The 25,720-nt window shown below is 45.4% G+C and overlaps 1 protein-coding gene across 2 annotated transcripts in view; it reads right to left on the minus strand.

Annotated features, from left to right (window-relative positions):
- Positions 1–25,720, minus strand: part of LOC109881869 (ATP-binding cassette sub-family B member 7, mitochondrial) — a 94,343-nt gene that overhangs the window by 7,244 nt on the left and 61,379 nt on the right. The window contains exons 9-15 of one of the 2 annotated variants that reach the window (XM_031789466.1): positions 19,524–19,698; positions 14,387–14,544; positions 13,201–13,364; positions 4,403–4,532; positions 2,025–2,196; positions 1,464–1,567; positions 109–216 (exon numbers count right to left, since the gene is read on the minus strand). In XM_031789466.1, the coding sequence (XP_031645326.1) occupies positions 109–216; positions 1,464–1,567; positions 2,025–2,196; positions 4,403–4,532; positions 13,201–13,364; positions 14,387–14,544; positions 19,524–19,698 (1,011 nt within the window). Of the gene's footprint in view, positions 1–108; positions 217–1,463; positions 1,568–2,024; positions 2,197–3,178; positions 4,533–13,200; positions 13,365–14,386; positions 14,545–19,523; positions 19,699–25,720 lie in introns of both variants that reach the window. The other variant, XM_031789465.1, reaches the window with a different exon arrangement.

Genomic DNA, 25,720 nt, shown 5'->3' on the forward strand with positions numbered 1-25,720 from the left:
TCTGTATTTATACTTGGGATAACGCTTTTCAACAGGAAAAGTTTAAAAAATTAAATTAAATAAAAAAGCTCCCTCCTTGGAATAATCACTATGAGAAGGTCTTCTTACCTTGTTGAGTACGATGATCTCGTCTGCGTCTACGATGGTGGACAGTCTGTGAGCGATGAACACGGACGTCCGGTCCTGGACCAGACCCTTCATGGAACTAAGAATGTTCTAGAAGTACACAGAATCAACATGAAGTATTAGAAATTGTTCTAGAACGCTCTAGAATGAATTATTCGAAATTGTACTAGAATTTTGTAGAGAAACAGAGGAACATAAAGTATTAGAAACAGTTCTAGAATGTTCCAGAACAACACAGGAACACCAAGTATTAGAAATAGTTCTAGAACTTTCTACAACACAGAAACATTGAATGTTACAAATAGTTCTAGAAGGGTCTAGAACAACACAGGAACATGAAGAATTCAAAATGATTTCCAGAATGTTTCCAGAAAGTATTGTTTTTTTTGGCAAGGAAAATATCGATATCGGCCAAAAATGTCATATCCGTGCATCATTAGTTAGGAGCCCGTAAAATGGCAGCCATCCCCTATGGCGCCATTATTATGGAACACAGGAACATCAAGTGTTAGAAATAGTTCTAGAACACTGTAGAGAAACAACACAGGAACATCAAGTGTTAGAAATAGTTCTAGAACACTGTAGAGAAACAACACAGGAATATCAAGTGTTAGAAATAGTTCTAGAACACTGTAGAGAAACAACACAGGAACATCAAGTGTTAGAAATAGTTCTAGAACACTGTAGAGAAACAACGCAGGAACATCAAGTGTTAGAAATAGTTCTAGAACACTGTAGAGAAACAACACAGGAACATCAAGTGTTAGAAATAGTTCTAGAACACTGTAGAGAAACAACACAGGAACATCAAGTGTTAGAAATAGTTCTAGAACACTGTAGAGAAACAACGCAGGAACATCAAGTGTTAGAAATAGTTCTAGAACACTGTAGAGAAAACAACACAGGAACATCAAGTGTTAGAAATAGTTCTAGAATGTTCTAGGAGTACACCGATGCCAATATGACAGGCAGGATATATATGAAGCCGGTTTCTCTGAGAAAATGTCATTAAAACCACTAAGTCAACACAGCAGCAGCCAGCAATATCTCCTGTCATCATCCCCCCTCCTGCCCACCCCTGTGTGCTCCTGATGCTATGTACATATGCTCATATAAAAAGCTTCCCAATAAGAAAGCAGTACACATCTACATGTAATACAGTATGAAACTAGAACAGGACATGTGACCTGTTCTCTCCAACTTCAGGGCACAGTGAACTCTATCCCCTAACATCTACGCAGCTGATTGGTTGGTTGGTAAACTGAGCTGCAGAAGAGACAACAGCTGATTCTGTGTGGGTGTGTGGGTGTGTGTGTGTGTGTGGGGGGGGGTGTTACCTCCTCAGTGATAGAGTCCAGTGAGGAGGTAGCTTCATCATACAGCAGGATAGGAGGGTTCTTCAGTATGGCCCTGGCTATGGCCACACGCTGCTTCTCCCCACCTGAAACACACACAGCAAGTCAATAATACAGTCTTGAAACACACGGCAACAGAGACATAACAGCAAGTCAATAATGTAGTCTATTTGAGGTAGATATTTGAGTCCCCTCCCACGACCAGGGTGTGTCTGACCTACCTGGTAGTTTGAGTCCCCTCTCCCGACCAGGGTGTGTCTGACCTACCTGACAGTTTGAGTCCCCTCTCCCGACCAGGGTGTGTCTGACCTACCTGACAGTTTGAGTCCCCTCTCCCGACCAGGGTGTGTCTGACCTACCTGACAGTTTGAGTCCCCTCTCCCGACCAGGGTGTGTCTGACCTACCTGACAGTTTGAGTCCCCTCTCCCGATCAGGGTGTGTCTGACCTACCTGACAGTTTGAGTCCCCTCTCCCGACCAGGGTGTGTCTGACCTACCTGACAGTTTGAGTCCCCTCTCCCGACCAGGGTGTGTCTGACCTACCTGACAGTTTGAGTCCCCTCTCGCCGACCTGAGTGTCGTATCCGTGGGGCATCCTAAGGATGGCATCGTGGATCCCTGCCAGCCGTGCCACCTGGTACACCTCCTCTGGCGTGGCGTTGATGTTCCCGTACTGAAGGTTGTAGAATATGGTGTTGTGGAAGAGCACTGCATCCTGTGTAGGGAGGAGGGTAGGGAGACAGAGTGAGGGAGGAAACAGTACAGTCAATCAATACCGTCAGCTCAACTTGAGGAGAGGAAACATCGGGAGAGGACACATCGGGAGAGGACACATCGGGAGAGGACACATCGGGAGAGGACACATCAGGAGAGGAAACATCAGGAAAGGACACATCAGGAGAGGACACATCAGGAGAGGACACATCGGGAGAGGACACATCGGGAGAGGACACATCAGGAGAGGACACATCGGGAGAGGAAACATCAGGAGAGGAAACACTGTCGTGGCAGAATCAGAATTAGTTGGGTAACATAGATAGGATGTTTTATTTTCATAATATGCTTGTGAGATACTTGAATGTATTTTGTTGTACTATAGTGTTGGCTGTCTGCAGTTATCTGTTCTCTGTCAGGGTTCAGTTACTTGGGCCACAGAAAGGGGAGAGGTCAAGCTTGTCTTCATATGTAAACATATCCACAATGTCTGTGTGCCAGTCACTGTCTTTGTGATCTTGTCCAGGAGGGGGTGTATTTGATATATGCCATTGGGTGAGGTAATGCTGTTGGTCCTGAGTGGTACCAAGAGCGAGATAAGAACATAGTTTAGGAGACAAAGCTGAACGATAATTTATAGCCAATGCTGTCTGGCTATGTGTGTCTTTGCTATAAAGGATCTCAGTTGCAATGTGTAAGCACTCTCAGAGAATTCATTGATAGACACTGAATTGATCTGAGAGTCACAGGGTTGTGATGGAGCTCATATAATTAAAGATGGACTCTATGATAACTCTGACTTGTGTGGTGGTTTGCTCTCATGATTTGGTCAATACAGGAAATGTCCACTACAACACACTGAACACATAGGAAAGAACCTGTAGTTTGTATTCGCTTCCACATCTGCCCCCTGGTTGTGGGAGGTGATTGTTGTCCAAGTCAATTTAATAAAGGAGCAATACATTTAATCAAGTTAGTTTTACCTGTGGTACCACCCCTACGGCCCGTCGCAGGCTGTCCAGTCCAACGTTTACCTGTGGTACCACCCCTACGGCCCGTCGCAGGCTGTCCAGTCCAACGTTTACCTGTGGTACCACCCCTACGGCCCGTCGCAGGCTGTCCAGTCCAACGTTTACCTGTGGTACCACCCCTACGGCCCGTCGCAGGCTGTCCAGTCCAACGTTTACCTGTGGTACCACCCCTACGGCCCGTCGCAGGCTGTCCAGTCCAACGTTTACCTGTGGTACCACCCCTACGGCCCGTCGCAGGCTGTCCAGTCCAACGTTTACCTGTGGTACCACCCCTACGGCCCGTCGCAGGCTGTCCAGTCCAACGTTTACCTGTGGTACCACCCCTACGGCCCGTCGCAGGCTGTCCAGTCCAACGTTTACCTGTGGTACCACCCCTACGGCCCGTCGCAGGCTGTCCAGTCCAACGTTTACCTGTGGTACCACCCCTATGGCCCGTCGCAGGCTGTCCAGTCCAACGTTTACCTGTGGTACCACCCCTACGGCCCGTCGCAGGCTGTCCAGTCCAACGTTTACCTGTGGTACCACCCCTACGGCCCGTCGCAGGCTGTCCAGTCCAACGTTTACCTGTGGTACCACCCCTACGGCCCGTCGCAGGCTGTCCAGTCCAACGTTTACCTGTGGTACCACCCCTACGGCCCGTCGCAGGCTGTCCAGTCCAACGTTTACCTGTGGTACCACCCCTACGGCCCGTCGCAGGCTGTCCAGTCCAACGTTTACCTGTGGTACCACCCCTATGGCCCGTCGCAGGCTGTCCAGTCCAACGTTTACCTGTGGTACCACCCCTACGGCCCGTCGCAGGCTGTCCAGTCCAACGTTTACCTGTGGTACCACCCCTACGGCCCGTCGCAGGCTGTCCAGTCCAACGTTTACCTGTGGTACCACCCCTACGGCCCGTCGCAGGCTGTCCAGTCCAACGTTTACCTGTGGTACCACCCCTACGGCCCGTCGCAGGCTGTCCAGTCCAACGTTTACCTGTGGTACCACCCCTACGGCCCGTCGCAGGCTGTCCAGTCCAACGTTTACCTGTGGTACCACCCCTACGGCCCGTCGCAGGCTGTCCAGTCCAACGTTTACCTGTGGTACCACCCCTACGGCCCGTCGCAGGCTGTCCAGTCCAACGTTTACCTGTGGTACCACCCCTACGGCCCGTCGCAGGCTGTCCAGTCCAACGTTTACCTGTGGTACCACCCCTACGGCCCGTCGCAGGCTGTCCAGTCCAACGTCCCTGATGTTCTGTCCAGCGATGTAGATGTTTCCCTTCTGGGGCTCGTAAAACCGGAACAACATACGCATAATGGTGCTCTTCCTGAAACACAGAACCATGGTTACTATGGTGCTCTTCCTGAAACAACACAGAACCATGGTTACTATGGTGCTCTTCCTGAAACAACACAGAACCATGGTTACTATGGTGCTCTTCCTGAAACAACACAGGACCATGGTTACTATGGTGCTCTTCCTGAAACAACACAGAACCATGGTTACTATGGTGCTCTACCTGAAACAACACAGAACCATGGTTACTATGGTGCTCTACCTGAAACAACACAGAACCATGGTGTATCTTCCTGAAACAACACAGAACCATGGTTACTATGGTGCTCTACCTGAAACACAGAACCATGATTACTATGGTGCTCTTCCTGAAACAACACAGAACCATGGTTACTATGGTGCTCTACCTGAAACAACACAGGACCATGGTTACTATGGTGCTCTTCCTGAAACAACACAGAACCATGGTTACTATGGTGCTCTACCTGAAACAACACAGAACCATGGTTACTATGGTGCTCTACCTGAAACAACACAGAACCATGGTGTATCTTCCTGAAACAACACAGAACCATGGTTACTATGGTGCTCTACCTGAAACACAGAACCATGATTACTATGGTGCTCTTCCTGAAACAACACAGAACCATGGTTACTATGGTGCTCTACCTGAAACAACACAGAACCATGGTTACTATGGTGCTCTTCCTGAAACAACACAGAACCATGGTTACTATGGTGCTCTTCCTGAAACAACACAGAACCATGGTTACTATGGTGCTCTTCCTGAAACAACACAGAACCATGGTTACTATGGTGCTCTTCCTGAAACAACACAGAACCATGGTTACTATGGTGCTCTACCTGAAACAACACAGAACCATGGTTACTATGGTGCTCTTCCTGAAACAACACAGAACCATGGTTACTATGGTGCTCTTCCTGAAACAACACAGAACCATGGTTACTATGGTGCTCTTCCTGAAACAACACAGAACCATGGTTACTATGGTGCTCTACCTGAAACAACACAGAACCATGGTTACTATGGTGCTCTTCCTGAAACAACACAGAACCATGGTTACTATGGTGCTCTACCTGAAACAACACAGAACCATGGTGTATCTTCCTGAAACAACACAGAACCATGGTTACTATGGTGCTCTACCTGAAACACAGAACCATGATTACTATGGTGCTCTTCCTGAAACAACACAGAACCATGGTTACTATGGTGCTCTACCTGAAACAACACAGAACCATGGTTACTATGGTGCTCTCCCTGAAACAACACAGAACCATGGTGCTCTTCCTGAAACAACACAGAACCATGGTTACTATGGTGCTCTACCTGAAACACAGAACCATGATTACTATGGTGCTCTTCCTGAAACAACACAGAACCATGGTTACTATGGTGCTCTTCCTGAAAAAAACACAGAACCATGGTTACTATGGTGCTCTACCTGAAACAACACAGAACCATGGTTACTATGGTGCTCTACCTGAAACAACACAGAACCATGGTTACTATGGTGCTCTACCTGAAACAACACAGAACCATGGTTACTATGGTGCTCTTCCTGAAACAACACAGAACCATGGTTACTATGGTGCTCTACCTGAAACAACACAGAACCATGATTACTATGGTGAGTTCAGGGCAAGGATCTCCTTCTAGAGAGACATCAGGGACTGTAACATACTCATGGAATCATGGCTCTCTCCGGGTATACTGTCCCCGTCCATACAGCCAGCTGGGTTCTCAGTACATCTCTCTCCAGGTATACTGTCCCCGTCCATACAGCCAGCTGGGTTCTCAGTACATCTCTCTCCAGGTATACTGTCCCCGTCCATACAGCCAGCTGGGTTCTCAGTACATCTCTCTCCGGGTATACTGTCCCCATCCATACAGCCAGCTGGGTTCTCAGTACATCTCTCTCCAGATATACTGTCCCCATCCATACAGCCAGCTGGGTTCTCAGTACATCTCTCTCCAGATATACTGTCCCCGTCCATACAGCCAGCTGGGTTCTCAGTACATCTCTCTCCAGATATACTGTCCCCGTCCATACAGCCAGCTGGGTTCTCAGTACATCTCTCTCCAGGTATACTGTCCCCATCCATACAGCCAGCTGGGTTCTCAGTACATCTCTCTCTGGGTATACTGTCCCCGTCCAGACAGCCAGCTGGGTTCTCAGTACATCACACAGAGAGGAAGAAAGAACTCTCCGGGAAGAAGGGCGGGGGTGTATGTTTCATGATTAACTACTCATGGTGTGATTGTGATAACGTACAGGAACTCAAGTCCTTTTGTTCACCCGACCTAGAATACCTCACAATCAAATGCCGAACGTACGACCTCCAGAGAGAATTATCTTCAGTTGTAGTCAAGCTGATACCACAACGTCCCTCAAGGAACTAAACTGGACTTTATGCAAACTGGAAACCACACATCCTGAGGCCGCATTTATTGTAGCTGGGGACTTTAACAATGCAAATTTGAGGAAAAAGCTACCGAAGATTGATCAACACATTGCTCGTCATACTCGCGCTTCAAAAACTCTTATCCATTGTTACTCCCTCGCCCTCCATCCTCCTTCTCCCTTCCTATAGGCAGAAACTCAAACAGGAAGGACCCGTGCTAAGGTCTATTTAACGTTGGTCTGACCAATCAGAATCCATGCTTCAAGACTGTTTTGATCACGCAGACTGGGATATGTTCCGGGTAGGCTCTGAGAATAACATTGACGTATACAGTTGAAGTTGGAAGTTTACGTACACCTTAACCAAATACATTTAAACTGAGTTTTTCACAGTTCCTGACATTTAATCCCAATAAAAAAGCTCTGTCTTAAGTGGAGTCGCAATTCAACGGCTCAGACACGAGACGTATGTGGCAGAGTCTACAGGAAACCACGGATTACAAAGGGAAAACCAGCCACGTCGCAGACAAGCTTTGAGGATAACACAGCGCCACCGGCCTGCTCCCGAGAACTGTGGACTCTCCTTCTCCGTGGCCGAAATGAATGAGACATTTAAGAGTGTTAACCCTCGCAAGGCTGACGGCCCAGACGGCATCCCTAGCCGCGTCCTCAGAGGATGCGCAGACCAGCTGGCTGGAGTGTTTACGGACATATTCAATCTCTTCTTATCCCAGTCTGCTGTCCCCACATGCTTCAAGATGTCCACCATTGTTTCTGCACCCAAGAAAGCAAAGCTATCTGAACTAAATTACTATCACCCCCGTATCACTCACTTCTGTCATCATGAAGTGCTTTGAGAGGCTAGTTAAGGACCATATCACATCCACCTTACCTGAAGGTAGGTAACAACACCTCCACTATGCTGATCCCAAACACAGGGGCCCCACAAGTGTGCGTGCTCAGCCCCCTCCTGTACTCCCTGTTCACCAATGACTGCGTGGCCATGCAGACCTCCAACTCAATCATCAAGTTTGCAGACGTCATAAAAGTAGGCCTGATTACCAACAATGACGTGACAGCCTACAGGGAGGAGCTGAGGGCTCTGGGAGTGGTGCCAGGGAATAACCTTCCCTCAATGTCAACAAAATGAAGGAGCTGATCGTGGACGTCAGGAAACAGCAGTGGGAGCATCACCCGATCCACAACGACGGGACCACAGTGGAGAAGGTGAAGAGCTTCAAGTTCCTCAGCGCACACATCACCGGCAATCTGAAATTGTCCACCCAGTCAAACAGCGTGTTGAAGAAGGCGGAACAGCGCCTCTTCAACCTGAGAAGGCTGAAGAAATTCGGCTTGGCCCCTAAGAACCTTAAACTTTTACAGATGCACCATTGAGAGCATCCTATTGGGCTGTATCACCGCCTGGTACGGCACCTGTACCTTCCGCAACCGCAGGGCTCTCTGCCCAACGCATCACCGGGGACACACTGCCTGCCCTCCAGGACATCTACAGTACCTGATGTCACAGGAAGGCCAAAAAGATCATCAAGGACCTCAGCCACCCGAGTCACGGGCCTGTTCACCCAGCTACCATCCAGAAGGCGAAGCCAGTACAGATGCATCAAAGCTGGGACCGAGAGACTGAAAAACAGCTTCTATTTCAAGGCCATCACTGTTAAATAGCCACCACTAGACAGCCTCCACCCAGTACCCTGCTCTGAATTGAGTCACTGTCATTAGCTGGCTACCACCCGGTTACTCAACCCTGCACCTTAGAGGCTGCTGCCCTATGTACATAGACATGGATAATAATAATGGAACACTGGTCACCTTAATAATGGAACACTGGTCTCTTTAATAATGGAACACTGGTCTCTTTAATAATGGAACACTGGTCACTTTAATAATGGATCACTGGTCCCTTTAATAATGGAACACTGGTCACTTTAATAATGGAACACTGGTCACTTTAATAATGGAACACTGGTCTCTTTAATAATGGAACACTGGTCACTTTAATAATGGATCACTGGTCCCTTTAATAATGGAACACTGGTCCCTTTAATAATGGAACACTGGTCTCTTTAATAATGGAACACTGGTCACTTTAATAATGGATCACTGGTCCCTTTAATAATGGAACACTGGTCCCTTTAATAATGGAACACTGGTCTCTTTAATAATGGAACACTGGTCACTTTAATAATGGATCACTGGTCCCTTTAATAATGGATCACTGGTCCCTTTAATAATGGAACACTGGTCACTTTAATAATGGAACACTGGTCACTTTAATAATGGAACACTGGTCACTTTAATAATGGATCACTGGTCCCTTTAATAATGGAACACTGGTCACTTTAATAATGGATCACTGGTCCCTTTAATAATGGAACACTGGTCACTTTAATAATGGAACACTGGTCACTTTAATAATGGAACACTGGTCACTTTAATAATGGAACACTGGTCACTTTAATAATGGAACACTGGTCACTTTAATAATGGAACACTGGTCCCTTTAATAATGTTTACATACTGCTTTACTCATCTCATATGTATATACTGTATTCTGTTCTACTGTATTTAGTCTACGCCACTCAAACATTGCTCGTCCTTATATTTATATATTTCTTAATTCCATTATTTTAGTTTTAGATGTGTGTGTATTGTTGTGAATTGTTCGATTTTACTGCACTGTTGGAGCTAGAAACACCAGCATTACACTGTTGGAGCTAGGAAACACCAGCATTACACTGTTGGAGCTAGGGAACACCAGCATTACACTGTTGGAGCTAGGAACACCAGCATTTCACTGTTGGAGCTTGGAACACCAGCATTACACTGTTGGAGCTAGGAACACCAGCATTACACTGTTGGAGCTAGGGAACACCAGCATTACACTGTTGGAGCTAGGAACACCAGCATTACACTGTTGGAGCTAGGAACACCAGCATTACACTGTTGGAGCTAGGAACACCAGCATTACACTGTTGGAGCTAGGAACACCAGCATTACACTGTTGGAGCTAGGAACACCAGCATTACACTGTTGGAGCTAGGAACACCAGCATTACACTGTTGGAGCTAGGAACACCAGCATTACACTGTTGGAGCTAGGAACACCAGCATTTCACTGTTGGAGCTTGGAACACCAGCATTACACTGTTGGAGCTAGGAACACCAGCATTACACTGTTGGAGCTAGGAACACCAGCATTACACTGTTGGAGCTAGGAACACCAGCATTACACTGTTGGAGCTAGGAACACCAGCATTACACTGTTGGAGCTAGGGAACACCAGCATTACACTGTTGGAGCTAGGAACACCAGCATTACACTGTTGGAGCTAGGAACACCAGCATTACACTGTTGGAGCTAGGAACACCAGCATTACACTGTTGGAGCTAGGGAACACCAGCATTACACTGTTGGAGCTAGGGAACACCAGCATTACACTGTTGGAGCTAGGGAACACCAGCATTACACTGTTGGAGCTAGGGAACACCAGCATTACACTGTTGGAGCTAGGGAACACCAGCATTACACTGTTGGAGCTAGGAACACCAGCATTACACTGTTGGAGCTAGGAACACCAGCATTACACTGTTGGAGCTAGGAACACCAGCATTACACTGTTGGAGCTAGGGAACACCAGCATTACACTGTTGGAGCTAGGAACACCAGCATTACACTGTTGGAGCTAGGAACACCAGCATTACACTGTTGGAGCTAGGAACACCAGCATTTCGCAACACCCACAATAACATCTGCTAAATATGTGTATGTGACCAATAGATTTTTCTATGACTTTTGGGTAATAGGACTGACATTGTAATAAGACTGACATTGTAATAGGACTGACATTGTAATAGGACTGACATTATAATAGGACTGGCATTGTAATAGGACTGACATTGTAATAGGACTGACATTGTAATAGGACTGACATTGTAATAGGACTGACATTGTAATAGGACTGACATTGTAACTATAGTAGAAAGACTAAGCTTGCAGAGCGACGCTGAATAAGCACCTAAAGGTTATAACCCAGAATCTGCAGATATAATTGGAGAGGATAAGTTAAATACAGGTTAGGACCATAAGAGGCACATTTCCACTTCAACACTAGAACAAATTAGTGAAGCAGCCGTCCAATTATGTACCAAGTAGAGCTGGTGAATAAGGGTTTCTACACAGAGACAGATCCCAGACCCAGTGACCATGTTTACATGCTACCTATATCCTGTTATTATTCGGGAGACTCAAGTATTCTGTTTTTGAGTTGACGCATATAGACATCATATCCCGTTTACAATAAACCCCGAAAAGCTTGTATCCCAGTGACGTGAAACCAGAATAAGATGCCTGGGATATGCTGATCTTAGACGGGATACTGTGGCATGTCAACATCTTATGCGGTTGACGGTTGTTTTTCACAGTCAGCGAAGGGCATATCAGGGGTGGCAGTCTATTTTACAGTTTCTGCTTATAATTACTGACATTTGGTAGGCTATATTATAATTACTGACATTTGGTAGGCCATTTGTTTGTCAACTATAGTTAGATACATACAGCTTCTCTTCTGTCATAACTTGTTGCCCCAGAAGACTAAATAAAGTACTGCTGAGCAGAACAACGTCTTACACCGACAGAATTAATTCATTAGTAATGTAGTTAACACAGAGAATTAATTCATTAGTAATGTAGTTAACACAGAGAATGAATTCATTAGAAATGTAGTTAACACAGAATGAATTCTTTAGAAATGTAGTTAACACCGACAGAATGAATTCATTAGTAATGTAGTTAACACAGAGAATTAATTCATTAGTAATGTAGTTAACACAGAGAATGAATTCATTAGTAATGTAGTTAACACCGGTAAAGTTGTCTGTTTCCATTAGGAACCGGGAGAAAACTCAACAGCATCCAAAACAGTGGAAAGATTGGTCCTGTGCAACATGTCAAATGTCATCAGTTTGACCGATTTTAAGGAAATCAAAAGCTGAGAAAACGATTAAACGATTGATGTTTCTGATAAGACATATTTGATGTGGTTGAAATACGGTGTGCGGTTGAAATACGGTGTGCGGTTGAAATACGGTGTGCTGTTGAAATACGGTGTGCTGTTGAAATACGGTGTGCTGTTGAAATATGGTGTGCTGTTGAAATACGGTGTGCTGTTGAAATACGGTGTGCTGTTGAAATACGGTGTGCGGTTGAAATACGGTGTGCTGTTGAAATACGGTGTGCTGTTGAAATACGGTGTGCTGTTGAAATACGGTGTGCTGTTGAAATACGGTGTGCTTGGCATAACAGAGTCAAAGATGACACATTAACCGCGCTTTTGCATTTTCTATTTTCATATTTCTCCACTACTGTTCCTGAGACAAAATGCACATTTGTTATATCCTTTTACTGCAAGAAATGCATCATTCTACAGGAATGAATAACATATTACTCTACATGTGTGAGGTCATAGGCCTACAGGTGAGGTCATAGGCCTACAGGTGAGGTCATAGGTCTACAGGTGAGGTCTTAGGTCTACAGGTGAGGTCTTAGGTCTACAGGTGAGGTCTTAGGTCTACAGGTGAGGTCTTAGGTCTACAGGTGAGGTCTTAGGTCTACAGGTGAGGTCTTAGGTCTACAGGTGAGGTCTTAGGTCTACAGGTGAGGTCATAGGCCTACAGGTGAGGTCATAGGTCTACAGGTGAGGTCATAGGCCTACAGGTGAGGTCATAGGTCTACAGGTGAGGTCATAGGCCTACAGGTGAGGTCATAGGCCTACAGGTGAGGTCATAGACCTACAGGTGAGGTCATAGGCCGACAGTCAGTGTCCAGACTTCAGTTACTATTCCATTTAACCCATATGAACTTCAATGAGGAATATTCTGTTTACTCGGGGTTATAGGGATACTTGTGAACAGGATATCAACGGTGCATGTAAACAGCTTATCCTGAATAAGACCTTAAGCGGGATATAAGCTACATTGTGGAATACTGTGAGCACGTAAACATGGACAATCAGACACGGCCAGACAAGGATGTTACAGATGAACACTGTTGACTAACGTTGCAAAATCCTGGAAACATTCCCAAAATGTCCTGGTTCTCCAGAAATACGGCTTGGACATTTCTGGATTTCCTGGTTATTCCCTCCCAATTCCAGGGACTTTGAGAAAGCTACCAGAAATGTGCAACCCTACTGTTGACCAGTGCACTTCATATGACCATTTCAGACAGGTCAAGGCCTTTCTAAATGAGAGCTTACCCTGATCCGCTCCCTCCTACGATGGCCACCTTCTTCCCAGCCGGCACCTGGAAGGAGACGCCCTCTAGAACCTTCTGTCCTTCCAGGTACTCAAAGTAGACATCCTCAAACCTGATGGTGGCTTCTTGAGGGGTGACGGAGAGAGGAGGGGCCAGCTCTCTTTCCTAGAGTAGAGAGACAGGAGAGTTAGGACTAACTACTACAGACTTACCCCTAACCCCTGACCTCTAACCCTCCTGGGGCGGTGGGGGGTCACAAGGAGGGCAGAGGCCAGCTCCTTCTCCTATAGACAGAGGAGAGGAACTGGGCTATAAGTATAGAACCTTTAGGAATACTGTGTGCAGCTAGTCAGTAATTACAGTGTTCTAGAACTGGGCTATAAGTATAGAACCTTTAGGAATACTGTGTGCAGCTAGTCAGTAATTACAGTGTTCTAGTACAGGACTATAAGTATAGAACCTTTAGGAATACTGTGTGCAGCTAGTCAGTAATTACAGTGTTCTAGAACTGGGCTATAAGTATAGAACCTTTAGGAATACTGTGTGCAGCTAGTCAGTAATTACAGTGTTCTAGAACTGGGCTATAAGTATAGAACCTTTAGGAATACTGTGTGCAGCTAGTCAGTAATTACAGTGTTCTAGAACTGGGCTATAAGTATAGAACCTTTAGGAATACTGTGTGCAGCTAGTCAGTAATTACAGTGTTCTAGAACTGGGCTATAAGTATAGAACCTTTAGGAATACTGTGTGCAGCTAGTCAGTAATTACAGTGTTCTAGTACAGGACTATAAGTATAGAACCTTTAGGAATACTGTGTGCAGCTAGTCAGTAATTACAGTGTTCTAGTACAGGACTATAAGTATAGAACCTTTAGGAATACTGTGTGCAGCTAGTCAGTAATTACAGTGTTCTAGAACTGGGCTATAAGTATAGAACCTTTAGGAATACTGTGTGCAGCTAGTCAGTAATTACAGTGTTCTAGTACAGGGCTATAAGTATAGAACCTTTAGGAATACTGTGTGCAGCTAGTCAGTAATTACAGTGTTCTAGTACAGGGCTATAAGTATAGAACCTTTAGGAATACTGTGTGCAGCTAGTCAGTAATTACAGTGTTCTAGAACTGGGCTATAAGTATAGAACCTAACCTTTAGGAAACCTTGTGTTACCTTGATCTTGTTGTGTGTTACCTTAATCTTGGTGTCAACACTGAGCAGTGTGAAGAGTGTATTCATGTCGATCAGGGCCTGGCGTGTCTCTCTGTACACGGTGCCCAGGAAGTTAAGAGGCAGAGAGAGCTGGAACAGCAGACCATTCACCATCACCAGGTCTCCTACTGTCATAGAGCCTGTCAACAACAACAGGAAGTTAAGAGACAGAGAGAGCTGGAACAACAGACCATTCACCATCACCAGGTCTCCTACTGTCATAGAGCCTGTCAACAACAACAGGAAGTTAAGAGACAGAGAGAGCTGGAACAACAGACCATTCACCATCACCAGGTCTCCTACTGTCATAGAGCCTGTCAACAACAACAGGAAGTTAAGAGACAGAGAGAGCTGGAACAACAGACCATTCACCATCACCAGGTCTCCTACTGTCATAGAGCCTGTCAACAACAACAGGAAGTTAAGAGACAGAGAGAGCTGGAACAACAGACCATTCACCATCACCAGGTCTCCTACTGTCATAGAGCCTGTCAACAACACACTGTCATCCACAACTGATTAAAAGAGGAATCTGCAGGAATGGAATGTTGATTTTGTAATGTCAATTGATTTGGAAAGGGTTCTCAACATTCTATTTCTGGACCCTCTCCTCACCTGTCATGATGCCCTTGGTAGGACTAGGGTTAGTTAGGGTGTAGGGGTTAGGGTTAGTTAGGGTGTAGGGGTTAGTTAGGGTGTAGGGGATAGTTAGGGTGTAGGGGATAGTTAGGGTGTATGGTTAGGGTTAGTTAGGGTGTAGGGGTTAGTTAGGGTATATGGGTTAGTTAGGGTGTAGGGGTTAGTTAGGGTGTATGGGTTAGGGTTAGTTAGGGTGTAGGGGTTAGGGTTAGTTAGGGTGTAGGGGATAGTTAGGGTGTATGGGTTAGGTTTAGTTAGGGTGTAGGGGTTAGTTAGGGTGTAGGGGTTAGTTAGGGTGTATGGGTTAGGGTTAGTTAGGGTATAGGGGTTAGGGTTAGTTAGGGTGTAGGGGTTAGTTAGGGTGTATGGGTTAGTTAGGGTTTAGGGGTTAGTTAGGGTGTAGGGTTAGTTATGGTGTAGGGTTAGTTAGGGTGTAGGGATTAGGGTGTAGGAGTTAGGGTGTAGGGTTAGTTAGGGTGAAGGGGTTTGGGTTAGTTAGGGTGTAGGGGTTTGGGTTAGTTAGGGTGGAGGGGTTAGGGTTAGTTAGGGTGCAGGGGTTAGTGTGTAAGTTTAGTTAGGGTGTAGGGGTTAGGGTTAGTTAGGGTGTAGTAGTTAAGGTTAGTTAGGGTGTAGGGGTTAGTTAGGGTGTAGGGGTTAGGGTTAGTTAGGGTGTAGGGGTTAGGGTTAGTTAGGGTGTAGGGGTTAGGGTTAGTTAGGGTGTAGGGGTTAGGGTTAGTTAGGGTTAGGGTTAGGGTGTAGGGGTTAGGGTTAGTTAGGGTGTAGGGGATAGTTAGGGTGTAGGGGTTCAGGTGTAGGGGTTAAGGTTAGTTAGGGTGTAGGGGCTAGGGTTAGTTGGGGTGTAGGGGTTAGTGTGTAAGGTTAGTTATGGTGTAGGGGTTAGGGTTAGTTAGGGTGTAGGGGTTAGTTAGGGTGTAGGGGTTAGGGTTAGTTAGGGTGTAGGGGTTAGGGTTAGTTAGGGTGCAGGGGTTAGGGTTAGTTAGGGTGTAGGGGTTAGGGTTAGTTAGGGTGTAGGGGTTAGTTAGGGTGTAGGGGTTAGGGTTAGTTAGGGTGTAGGGGTTAGGGTTAGTTAGGGTGTAGGGGTTAGTTAGGGTGTAGGGGTTAGTTAGGGTGTAGGGGTTAGGGTTAGTTAGGGTGTAGGGGTTAGTTAGGGTGCAGGGGTTAGGGTTAGTTAGGGTGTAGGGGTTAGGGTTAGTTAGGGTGTAGGGGTTAATGTGTAAGGTTAGTTATGGTGTAGGGGTTAGGGTTAGTTAGGGTGTAGGGGTTAGTTAGGGTGTAGGGGTTAGTTAGGGTGTAGGGGTTAGGGTTAGTTAGGGTGTAGGGGTTAGGGTTAGTTAGGGTGTAGGGGTTAGGGTTAGTTAGAGTGTAGGGGTTAGGGTTAGTTAGGGTGTAGGGGTTAGGGTTAGTTAGGGTGTAGGGGATAGTTAGGGTGTAGGGGTTAGTTAGGGTGTAGGGGTTCAGGTGTAGGGGTTAAGGTTAGTTAGGGTGTAGGGGCTAGGGTTAGTTGGGGTGTAGGGGTTAGTGTGTAAGGTTAGTTATGGTGTAGGGGTTAGGGTTAGTTAGGGTGTAGGGGTTAGTTAGGGTGTAGGGGTTAGGGTTAGTTAGGGTGTAGGGGTTAGGGTTAGTTAGGGTGCAGGGGTTAGGGTTAGTTAGGGTGTAGGGGTTAGGGTTAGTTAGGGTGTAGGGGTTAGTTAGGGTGTAGGGGTTAGGGTTAGTTAGGGTGTAGGGGTTAGGGTTAGTTAGGGTGTAGGGGTTAGTTAGGGTGTAGGGGTTAGTTAGGGTGTAGGGGTTAGGGTTAGTTAGGGTGTAGGGGTTAGTTAGGGTGTAGGGGTTAGGGTTAGTTAGGGTGTAGGGGTTAGGGTTAGTTAGGGTGTAGGGGTTAATGTGTAAGGTTAGTTATGGTGTAGGGGTTAGGGTTAGTTAGGGTGTAGGGGTTAGTTAGGGTGTAGGGGTTAGGGTTAGTTAGGGTGTAGGGGTTAGTTATGGTGTAGGGGTTCGGGGTTAGTTAGGGTGTAGGGGTTCGGGTTAGTTAGGGTGTAGGGGTTTGGGTTAGTTAGGGTGCAGGGGTTAGGGTTAGTTAGGGTGTAGGGGTTAGGGTGTAGGGGTTCGGGTTAGTTAGGGTGCAGGGGTTAGGGTTAGTTAGGGTGCAGGGGTTAGGGTTAGTTAGGGTGTAGGGTTAGTTGGGGTGTAGGGGTTAGGGTTAGTTATGGTATAGGGTTAGTTAGGGTTTAGGGGTTAAGGTTAGTTAGGGTGTAGGGTTAGTTAGGGTGTAGTAGTTAAGGTTAGTTAGGATGAAGGGGTTAGTTAGAGTGTAGGGGTTAGATAGGGTGTAGGGGTTAAGGTTAGTTAGGGTGTAGGGGTTAGTTAGGGTGTAGGAGTTAGGGTTAGTTAGGATGTAGAGATTAGGGTTAGTTAGGGTGTAGGGGTTAGTTAGGGTGTAGGGGTTAGTTAGGGTGTAGGGATTAGGGTTAGTTAGGGTGTAGGGTTAGTTAGGGTGTAGGGGTTAGGGTGTAGGAGTTAGGGTGTAGGGTTAGTTAGGGTGAAGGGGTTTGGGTTAGTTAGGGTGCAGGGGTTAGGGTTAGTTAGGGTGCAGGGGTTAGGGTTAGTTAGGGTGCAGGGGTTAGTGTTTAAGGTTAGTTAGGGTGTAGGGGTTAGTTAGGGTGTAGGGGTTAGGGTTAGTTAGGATGTAGAGATTAGGGTTAGTTAGGGTGTAGGGGTTAGTTAGGGTGTAGCGGTTAGTTAGGGTGTAGGGATTAGGGTTAGTTAGGGTGTAGGGTTAGTTAGGGTGTAGGGGTTAGGGTGTAGGAGTTAGGGTGTAGGGTTAGTTAGGGTGAAGGGGTTTGGGTTAGTTAGGGTGCAGGGGTTAGGGTTAGTTAGGGTGCAGGGGTTAGGGTTAGTTAGGGTGCAGGGGTTAGTGTGTAAGGTTAGTTAGGGTGTAGGGGTTAGTTAGGGTGTAGGGTTTAGGGTTAGTTAGGGTGTAGGGGATAGTTAGGGTGTAGGGGTTAGTTAGGGTGTAGGGGTTCAGGTGTAGGGGTTAAGGTTAGTTAGGGTGTAGGGGTTAGGGTTAGTGTGTAAGGTTAGTTATGGTGTAGGGTTAGGGTTAGTTAGGGTGTAGGGGTTAGTTAGGGTGTAGGGGTTAGTTAGGGTGTATGGGTTAGTTAGGGTGTAGGGGTTAGGGTTAGTTAGGGTGTAGGGGTTAGTGTGTAAGGTTAGTTAGGGTGTAGGGGTTAGGGCTAGTTAGGGTGTAGGGGTTAATTAGGGTGTAGGGGTTAGTTAGGGTGTAGGGGTTAGGGTTAGTTAGGGTGTAGGGGTTAGGGTTAGTTAGGGTTAGTTAGGGTGTAGGGGTTAGTTAGGGTGTAGGGGTTAGGGTTAGTTTGGGTGTAGGGGTTTGGGTTAGTTATGGTGTAGGGTTAGTTAGGGTGTAGGGGTTAGGGTTAGTTAGGGTGTAGGGGTTAGGGTGTAGGGGTTAGGGTGTAGGAGTTAAGGTTAGTTAGGGTGTAGGGGTTAGGGTTAGTTAGGGTGTAGGGGTTTGGGTTAGTTATGGTGTAGGGTTAGTTAGGGTGTAGGGGTTAGGGTGTAGGGGTTAGGGTGTAGGGGTTCGGGTTAGTTAGGGTGTAGGGGTTTGGGTTAGTTAGGGTGCAGGGGTTTGGGTTAGTTAGGGTGTAGGGATTAGGGTTAGTTAGGGTGTAGGGATTAGGGTTAGTTAGGGTGTAGGGGTTAGTTAGGGTGTAGGGGTTAGGGTTAGTTAGGGTTTAGGGTTAGGGGTTAGTTAGGGTGTAGGGGTTAAGGTTAGTTAGGGTGTAGGGGTTAGGGTTAGGTAGGGTGTAAGGGTTAGGGGTAGTTAGCATGTAGGGGTTAGGGTGTAGGGGTTAGTTAGCATGTAGGGGTTAGGGTGTAGGGGTTAGTTAGGGTGTAGGGGTTAGGGTGTAGGAGTTAGGGGTGTAAGGGTTAGGGTGTATGGGGTTAGTTAGGGTGTAGGGGTTAGGGTGTAGTAGTTAAGGTTAGTTAGGGTATAGGGGGTAGTTAGGGTGTAGGAGTTAGGGGTGTAAGGGTTAGGGTGTATGGGGTTAGGTTTAGTTAGGGTGTAGGGGTTAGGGTTAGTTAGGGGGTAGGGGTTAGGGTTAGTTTGGGGGTAGGGGTTAGTTAGGGTGTAGGGGTTAGGATGTAGGGGTTAGTTAGGGTGTAAGGGGTTAGGATGTAGGGGTTAGTTAGGGTGTAGGGGTTAGTTAGGGTGTAGGGGTTAGGGTTAGTTTGGGTTAGTTAGGGTGTAGGGGTTAGTTAGGGTGTAAGGGTTAGGGTGTAGGGGTTAGGGTTAGTTATGGTGTAGGGGGTTAGTTTGGGTTAGTTAGGGTGTAGGGGTTAGGGTGTAGGGGCTAAGGTGTAGGGGTTAGTTAGGGTGTAGGGGTTCGGGTTAGTTAGGGTGTAGGGATTCGTGTTAGTTAGGGTGTAGGGGTAGACTGACCTGCCATGATCCCCTTGCTAGCTAGTACCATGATACCAGTGAGGCCCACACTAAAGATGACACTCTGTCCAAAGTTGAGCATGGCCAGGGTATAGGTGGTCTTCAGGGAGGAGGACTCGTAGCTCTTCAGATAACCATCATACTTCTCTGCTTCATACTTCTCATTGTTGAAATACTGGAACAGAGAGAGAGGGAGGTGAGGTCAGACAGTATCGTGTAGTAGAATACTGGAACAGAGAGAGAGGGAGGTAAGGTAAGATCAGGTAAGGAAAGGTCAGGTAAGGTCAGGTAAGGTCAAGTGAGGTCAGGTGAGATCAGGTAAGGTCAGGTGAGGTCAGGTGAGATCAGGTAAGGTCAGGTGAGGTCAGGTGAGATCAGGTAAGGTCAGGTGAGATCAGGTAAGGTGAGGTCAGGTGAGGTCAGGAAAGGTAAGGTCAAGTGAGGTCAGGAAAGGTAAGGTCAGGTGAGGTCAGGTCAGGTGAGGTCAGGTAAGAACAGGTCAGGTGAGATCAGGTAAGGTGAGGTCAGGTAAGGTGAGGTCAGGTCAGGTAAGGTCAGGTTAGATCAGGTAAGGTGAGGTCAGGTGAGATCAGGTAAGGTGAGGTCAGGTGAGGTCAGGAAAGGTGAGGTCAGGTGAGGTCAGGAAAGGTAAGGTGAGATCAGGTAAGGTCAGGTGAGGTCAGGTCAGGTGAGGTCAGGTAAGGTCAGGTCAGGTAAGGTGAGGTCAGGTAAGGTCAGGTAAGGTGAGGTCAGGTAAGGTGAGGTCAGGTAAGGTCAGGTGAGATCAGGTCAGGTGAGGTCAGACAGTACTGTGTAATAGAGAATGAAGACAGACAGGTCAGGTCAGGTGAGATCAGGTAAAGGTGAGGTCAGGTAAGGTGAGATCAGGTAAGGTGAGGTCAGACAGTACTGTGTAATAGAGAATGAAGACAGACAGGTCAGGTCAGGTAAGGTGAGGTCAGACAGTACTGTGTAATAGAGAATGAAGACAGACAGGTCAGGTCAGGTGAGATCAGGTAAGATGAGGTCAGGTCAGGTGAGGTCAGGTAAGGTGAGGTCAGACAGTACTGTGTAATAGAGAATGAAGACAGACAGGTCAGGTCAGGTGAGATCAGGTAAGGTGAGGTGAGGTCAGGTAAGGTGAGGTCAGACAGTACTGTGTAATAGAGAATGAAGACAGACAGGTTGGGACAACAGAGAGGCTAATGTTCCATTTGTCAGCCGTGGCTTGACTGTCTAAATAATATACACAACATATACAACATAATAATAATAAACTGAACTAAAATATAAACACATGTAATAATAATAATAATAATAATAATAATGTAATAATAATAATAATAATAATAATGTAATAATAATAATGTAATAATAATAATGTAATAATAATAATAATAATGTAATAATAATAATGTAATAATAATAATAATGTAATAATAATAATAATAATGTAATAATAATAATAATGTAATAATAATAATAATAATGTAATAATAATAATAATGTAATAATAATAATAATAATAATAATGTAATAATAATAATAATGTAATAATAATTATGTAATAATAATAATAATAATGTAATAATAATATACTAAAATATAAATGCAACATGTAAATTGTTGGTCCCATGAGCTGAAATAAAAGATTCCAGAAATTTTCCAGGCGCACAAAAAGCAAATGTTGTGCACAAATGTGTTAACATCCCTGTTAGTGAGCATTTCTCTGTTGCCAAGATAATCCATCCACCTTACAGGTGTGGCATATCAAGAAGCTGATTAAACAGCATGGTCATTACACAGGTGCACCTTGTGCTGGTGACAATAAAAGGCCACTCTAAAATGTGCAGTTTTGTCACACAACACAATGCCACAGATGTCTCAAGTTTAAAGGGAGTGTACAATTGGCATGCTGACTGCAGGAATGACCACCAGAGCTGTTGCCAGAGAATTCAATGTTCATTTCCATAAACTGCCTCCAACATCGTTTTAGAGAATTTGGCAGGAGGCCCAACAGGGCTCACAACCGCAGACCATGGGTAACAAGCCCAGGAACACGACATCCGGCTTCTTCACCTGCGGTATCGTCTGAGACCAGACACCCGGACAGCTGATGAAACAGAGGAATATTTCTGTCTGTGCCCTCCCAGGCCCACCCATGGCTGTGCCCCTGCCCAGTCATGTGAAATCCATAGATTAGGACCTAATTTATTTATTTAACTCAGTAAAATGGTTGCAACTGTTGAGGTTTTATTTTTGTTTAGAATAATACGTAACAACTAGCATGGGTTGATAGTATGACTGGGATTGTACCTTTGGCTACTGGACAAAAGAAGGTCGATATCAAATAATTGCCTCCACGGATATGGTCTGATTTTGGCTAGGCTACTTTGAAGGGAAGACCTGCCGCAAAACACATAGTAAAGCATTCAGGTTTGAAACCAAATAGATACTTCCTCCAGCTCCTTACAAAGTGGTGTGAGGTGCTGATGAAGCCTGCCATCCTGTGTATTAGTTGTTTGGGATGCTGTTTCAGCAGCTCTCACGCTGTCTGACAGATTTTCTACTCAAAGGCTCTATCTGTATGCTGTACACGTGTGATAAGAAACATAATGAATATACTATACAAATTTGCCTATTTAATTCCACTAAATCATGCAAATTAAACTACAGACCGATAAGCCAGTTAAATATATACCCATATATATATGCCTAATATACCCATATATATATATATATACACACACACACACTTAATATACCCATATATATACACCCATATATATACACCTAATATACCCATTACAATGAGAGGGGATTTTTTTCTTTCTTCTCCAAGATAATTTTATTTATCGCCTTTCCCCCCCCAAAAAATATTGTCCAAAAGCCATCTATTAACGCCTAACGGAAACCCTGGACGAGATCCAATTACATATGCACTCTAAACTCAGCAACAAAAAACATCCTCTCACTGTCAACTGCGTTTATTTTCAGCAAACTTAACATGTGTAAATATTTGTATGAACATAAGATTCAACAAATTGAGAAACTGAACACGTTCCACAGGCATTTGTGACTAACAGAAATTGAATAAATTGTCCCTGAACAAAGAGGGGGTCAAAATCAAAAGTAACAGTCAGTATCTGGTGTGGCCACCAGCTGCATTAAGTACTGCAATGCATCTCCTCCTCATGGACTGCACCAGATTTGCCAGTTCTTGCTGTGAGATGTTACCCCACTCGTCCACCAAGGCACCTGCAAGGCCCCATGGGAATGCAGCCCTCAAACAGACCAACACTAAAAACATCTCGAAACAGTGAAACAGGTCTACAGGAAATATTACAGATGAACAGGAAATAAAACAATGCAGGGAAACTGGACAGGAAGAAGAAAATCAGTTTATTGGTCGCGTACAAGTTTAGCTTGAGATCGCGGGTGTAGCAAAATGTTGGTGTTCCCTAGCTCCAACAGTGTAATGCTGGTGTTCCCTAGCTCCAACAGTGTAATGCTGGTGTTCCCTAGCTCCAACAGTGTAATGCTGGTGTTCCCTAGCTCCAACAGTGTAATGCTGGTGTTCCCTAGCTCCAACAGTGTAATGCTGGTGTTCCCTAGCTCCAACAGTGTAATGCTGGTGTTCCCTAGCTCCAACAGTGTAATGCTGGTGTTCCCTAGCTCCAACAGTGTAATGCTGGTGTTCCCTAGCTCCAACAGTGTAATGCTGGTGTTCCCTAGCTCCAACAGTGTAATGCTGGTGTTCCCTAGCTCCAACAGTGTAATGCTGGTGTTCCCTAGCTCCAACAGTGTAATGCTGGTGTTCCCTAGCTCCAACAGTGTAATGCTGGTGTTCCCTAGCTCCAACAGTGTAATGCTGGTGTTCCCTAGCTCCAACAGTGTAATGCTGGTGTTCCCTAGCTCCAACAGTGTAATGCTGGTGTTCCCTAGCTCCAACAGTGTAATGCTGGTGTTCCCTAGCTCCAACAGTGTAATGCTGGTGTTCCCTAGCTCCAACAGTGTAATGCTGGTGTTCCCTAGCTCCAACAGTGTAATGCTGGTGTTCCCTAGCTCCAACAGTGTAATGCTGGTGTTCCCTAGCTCCAACAGTGTAATGCTGGTGTTCCCTAGCTCCAACAGTGTAATGCTGGTGTTCCCTAGCTCCAACAGTGTAATGCTGGTGTTCCCTAGCTCCAACAGTGTAATGCTGGTGTTCCCTAGCTCCAACAGTGTAATGCTGGTGTTCCCTAGCTCCAACAGTGTAATGCTGGTGTTCCCTAGCTCCAACAGTGTAATGCTGGTGTTCCCTAGCTCCAACAGTGTAATGCTGGTGTTCCTAGCTCCATGATGCGATGTATAGACACTATGGACCGTATATAGAATGTGTAGTATAGACACTATGGACCGTATATAGAATGTGTAGTATAGACACTATGGACCGTATATAGAATGTGTAGTATAGACACTATGGACCGTATATAGAATGTGTAGTATAGACACTATGGACCGTATATAGAATGTGTAGTATAGACACTATGGACCGTATATAGAATGTGTAGTATAGACACTATGGACCGTATATAGAATGTGTAGTATAGACACTATGGACCGTATATAGAATGTGTAGTATAGACACTATGGACCGTATATAGAATGTGTAGTATAGACACTATGGACCGTATATAGAATGTGTAGTATAGACACTATGGACCGTATATAGAATGTGTAGTATAGACACTATGGACCGTATATAGAATGTGTAGTATAGACACTATGGACCGTATATAGAATGTGTAGTATAGACACTATGGACCGTATATAGAATGTGTAGTATAGACACTATGGACCGTATATAGAATGTGTAGTATAGACACTATGGACCGTATATAGAATGTGTATTGTAATATGTAGTATAAAGAATATGCAGTATATATAATACGTAGCATATCTGTATAATACATGGATAGAATAGTGTACATATATATATATATATATATATATATATATATATATATATATATATATATATATATATATATATATATATATATATATATATATATATATATATATGTGTGTGTGTGTGTGTGTGTGTGTGTATGTGTGTGTGTGTGTGTGTGTGTGTGTGTGTGTGTGTGTGTGTGTGTGTGTGTGTATATATATATATATATACACACACACATACACACACTATTGTATCCATGTATGTATGTATATACACACACATATATACATACAAACAACAATTGTTGAATAGGATGGACTAGAATACAGTCCAAATCACAGTGTATTTGTTACATGTGCCAAATACAACCTTAGTGAAATGCTTACAAGCCCTTAACAGCTTTAATATGTTAAGAATAAAGTGTTAAGTAAAAAGAAAAATGAAAATAAAAGTAACAAGTAATTAAATAGCAGCAGTAAAATAACAATAGCGAGAGTATATACAGGGAGGTACTGTTACAGAGTCAATGTGCGGGGGCACCGGTTAGTCGAGGTAATTGAGGTAATATGTACGTAGGTAGAGGTAAAGTGACTATGCATAGATAATAACAGAGTAGCAGCAGCGTAAAAGAGGGGTCTGGATAGCCCTTTGATTAGCTGTTCAGGAGTCTTATGGCTTGGAGGGTAGAAGCTGTTAAGGAGCCTTTTGGACCTCGACGCTCCAGTACCGTTTACCGTGAAGTAGCAGAGAGAACACTATGACTCGGGTGGCTGGAGTCTGACAATTGTTAGGGCCTTCCTCTGACACCGCCTGGTATAGAGATCCCGGAAGGCAGGACGCTTGGCCCCAGTGATGTACCGGGCCGTACTCACTACCCTCTGTAGAGCCTTGGGGTCGGAGGCCAAGCAGTTGCCAAACCAGGCAGTGATGCAACCAGACAGGATGCTCGATGGAGTCCACGATCAGCTCCTTCATTTTGTTGACGTTGAGGGAAGGTTATTTTCCTGGCACCACTCCAACAGGGCCCTCACCTCCTCTCTGTAGGCTGTCTCATCATTGTTGGTAATCAGTCCTACTACTGCAGTGTCGTCTGTAAACTTGATGATGGAGTTGGAGGTGTGAGTGGCCACGCAGTCATGGGTGAACAGGGAGTACAGGAGGGGGCTGAGCACGCAGGATCAGCGAAGTGGGAGGTGTTGTTTCCTACCTTCACCAAATGGAGGCGGCCCATCAGGAAGTCAAGGACCCAGTTGCACAG

Source organism: Oncorhynchus kisutch, linkage group LG15, assembly GCF_002021735.2.
Source record: "Oncorhynchus kisutch isolate 150728-3 linkage group LG15, Okis_V2, whole genome shotgun sequence".
In the NCBI taxonomy this organism is placed as follows: Eukaryota; Metazoa; Chordata; class Actinopteri; order Salmoniformes; family Salmonidae; genus Oncorhynchus; species Oncorhynchus kisutch.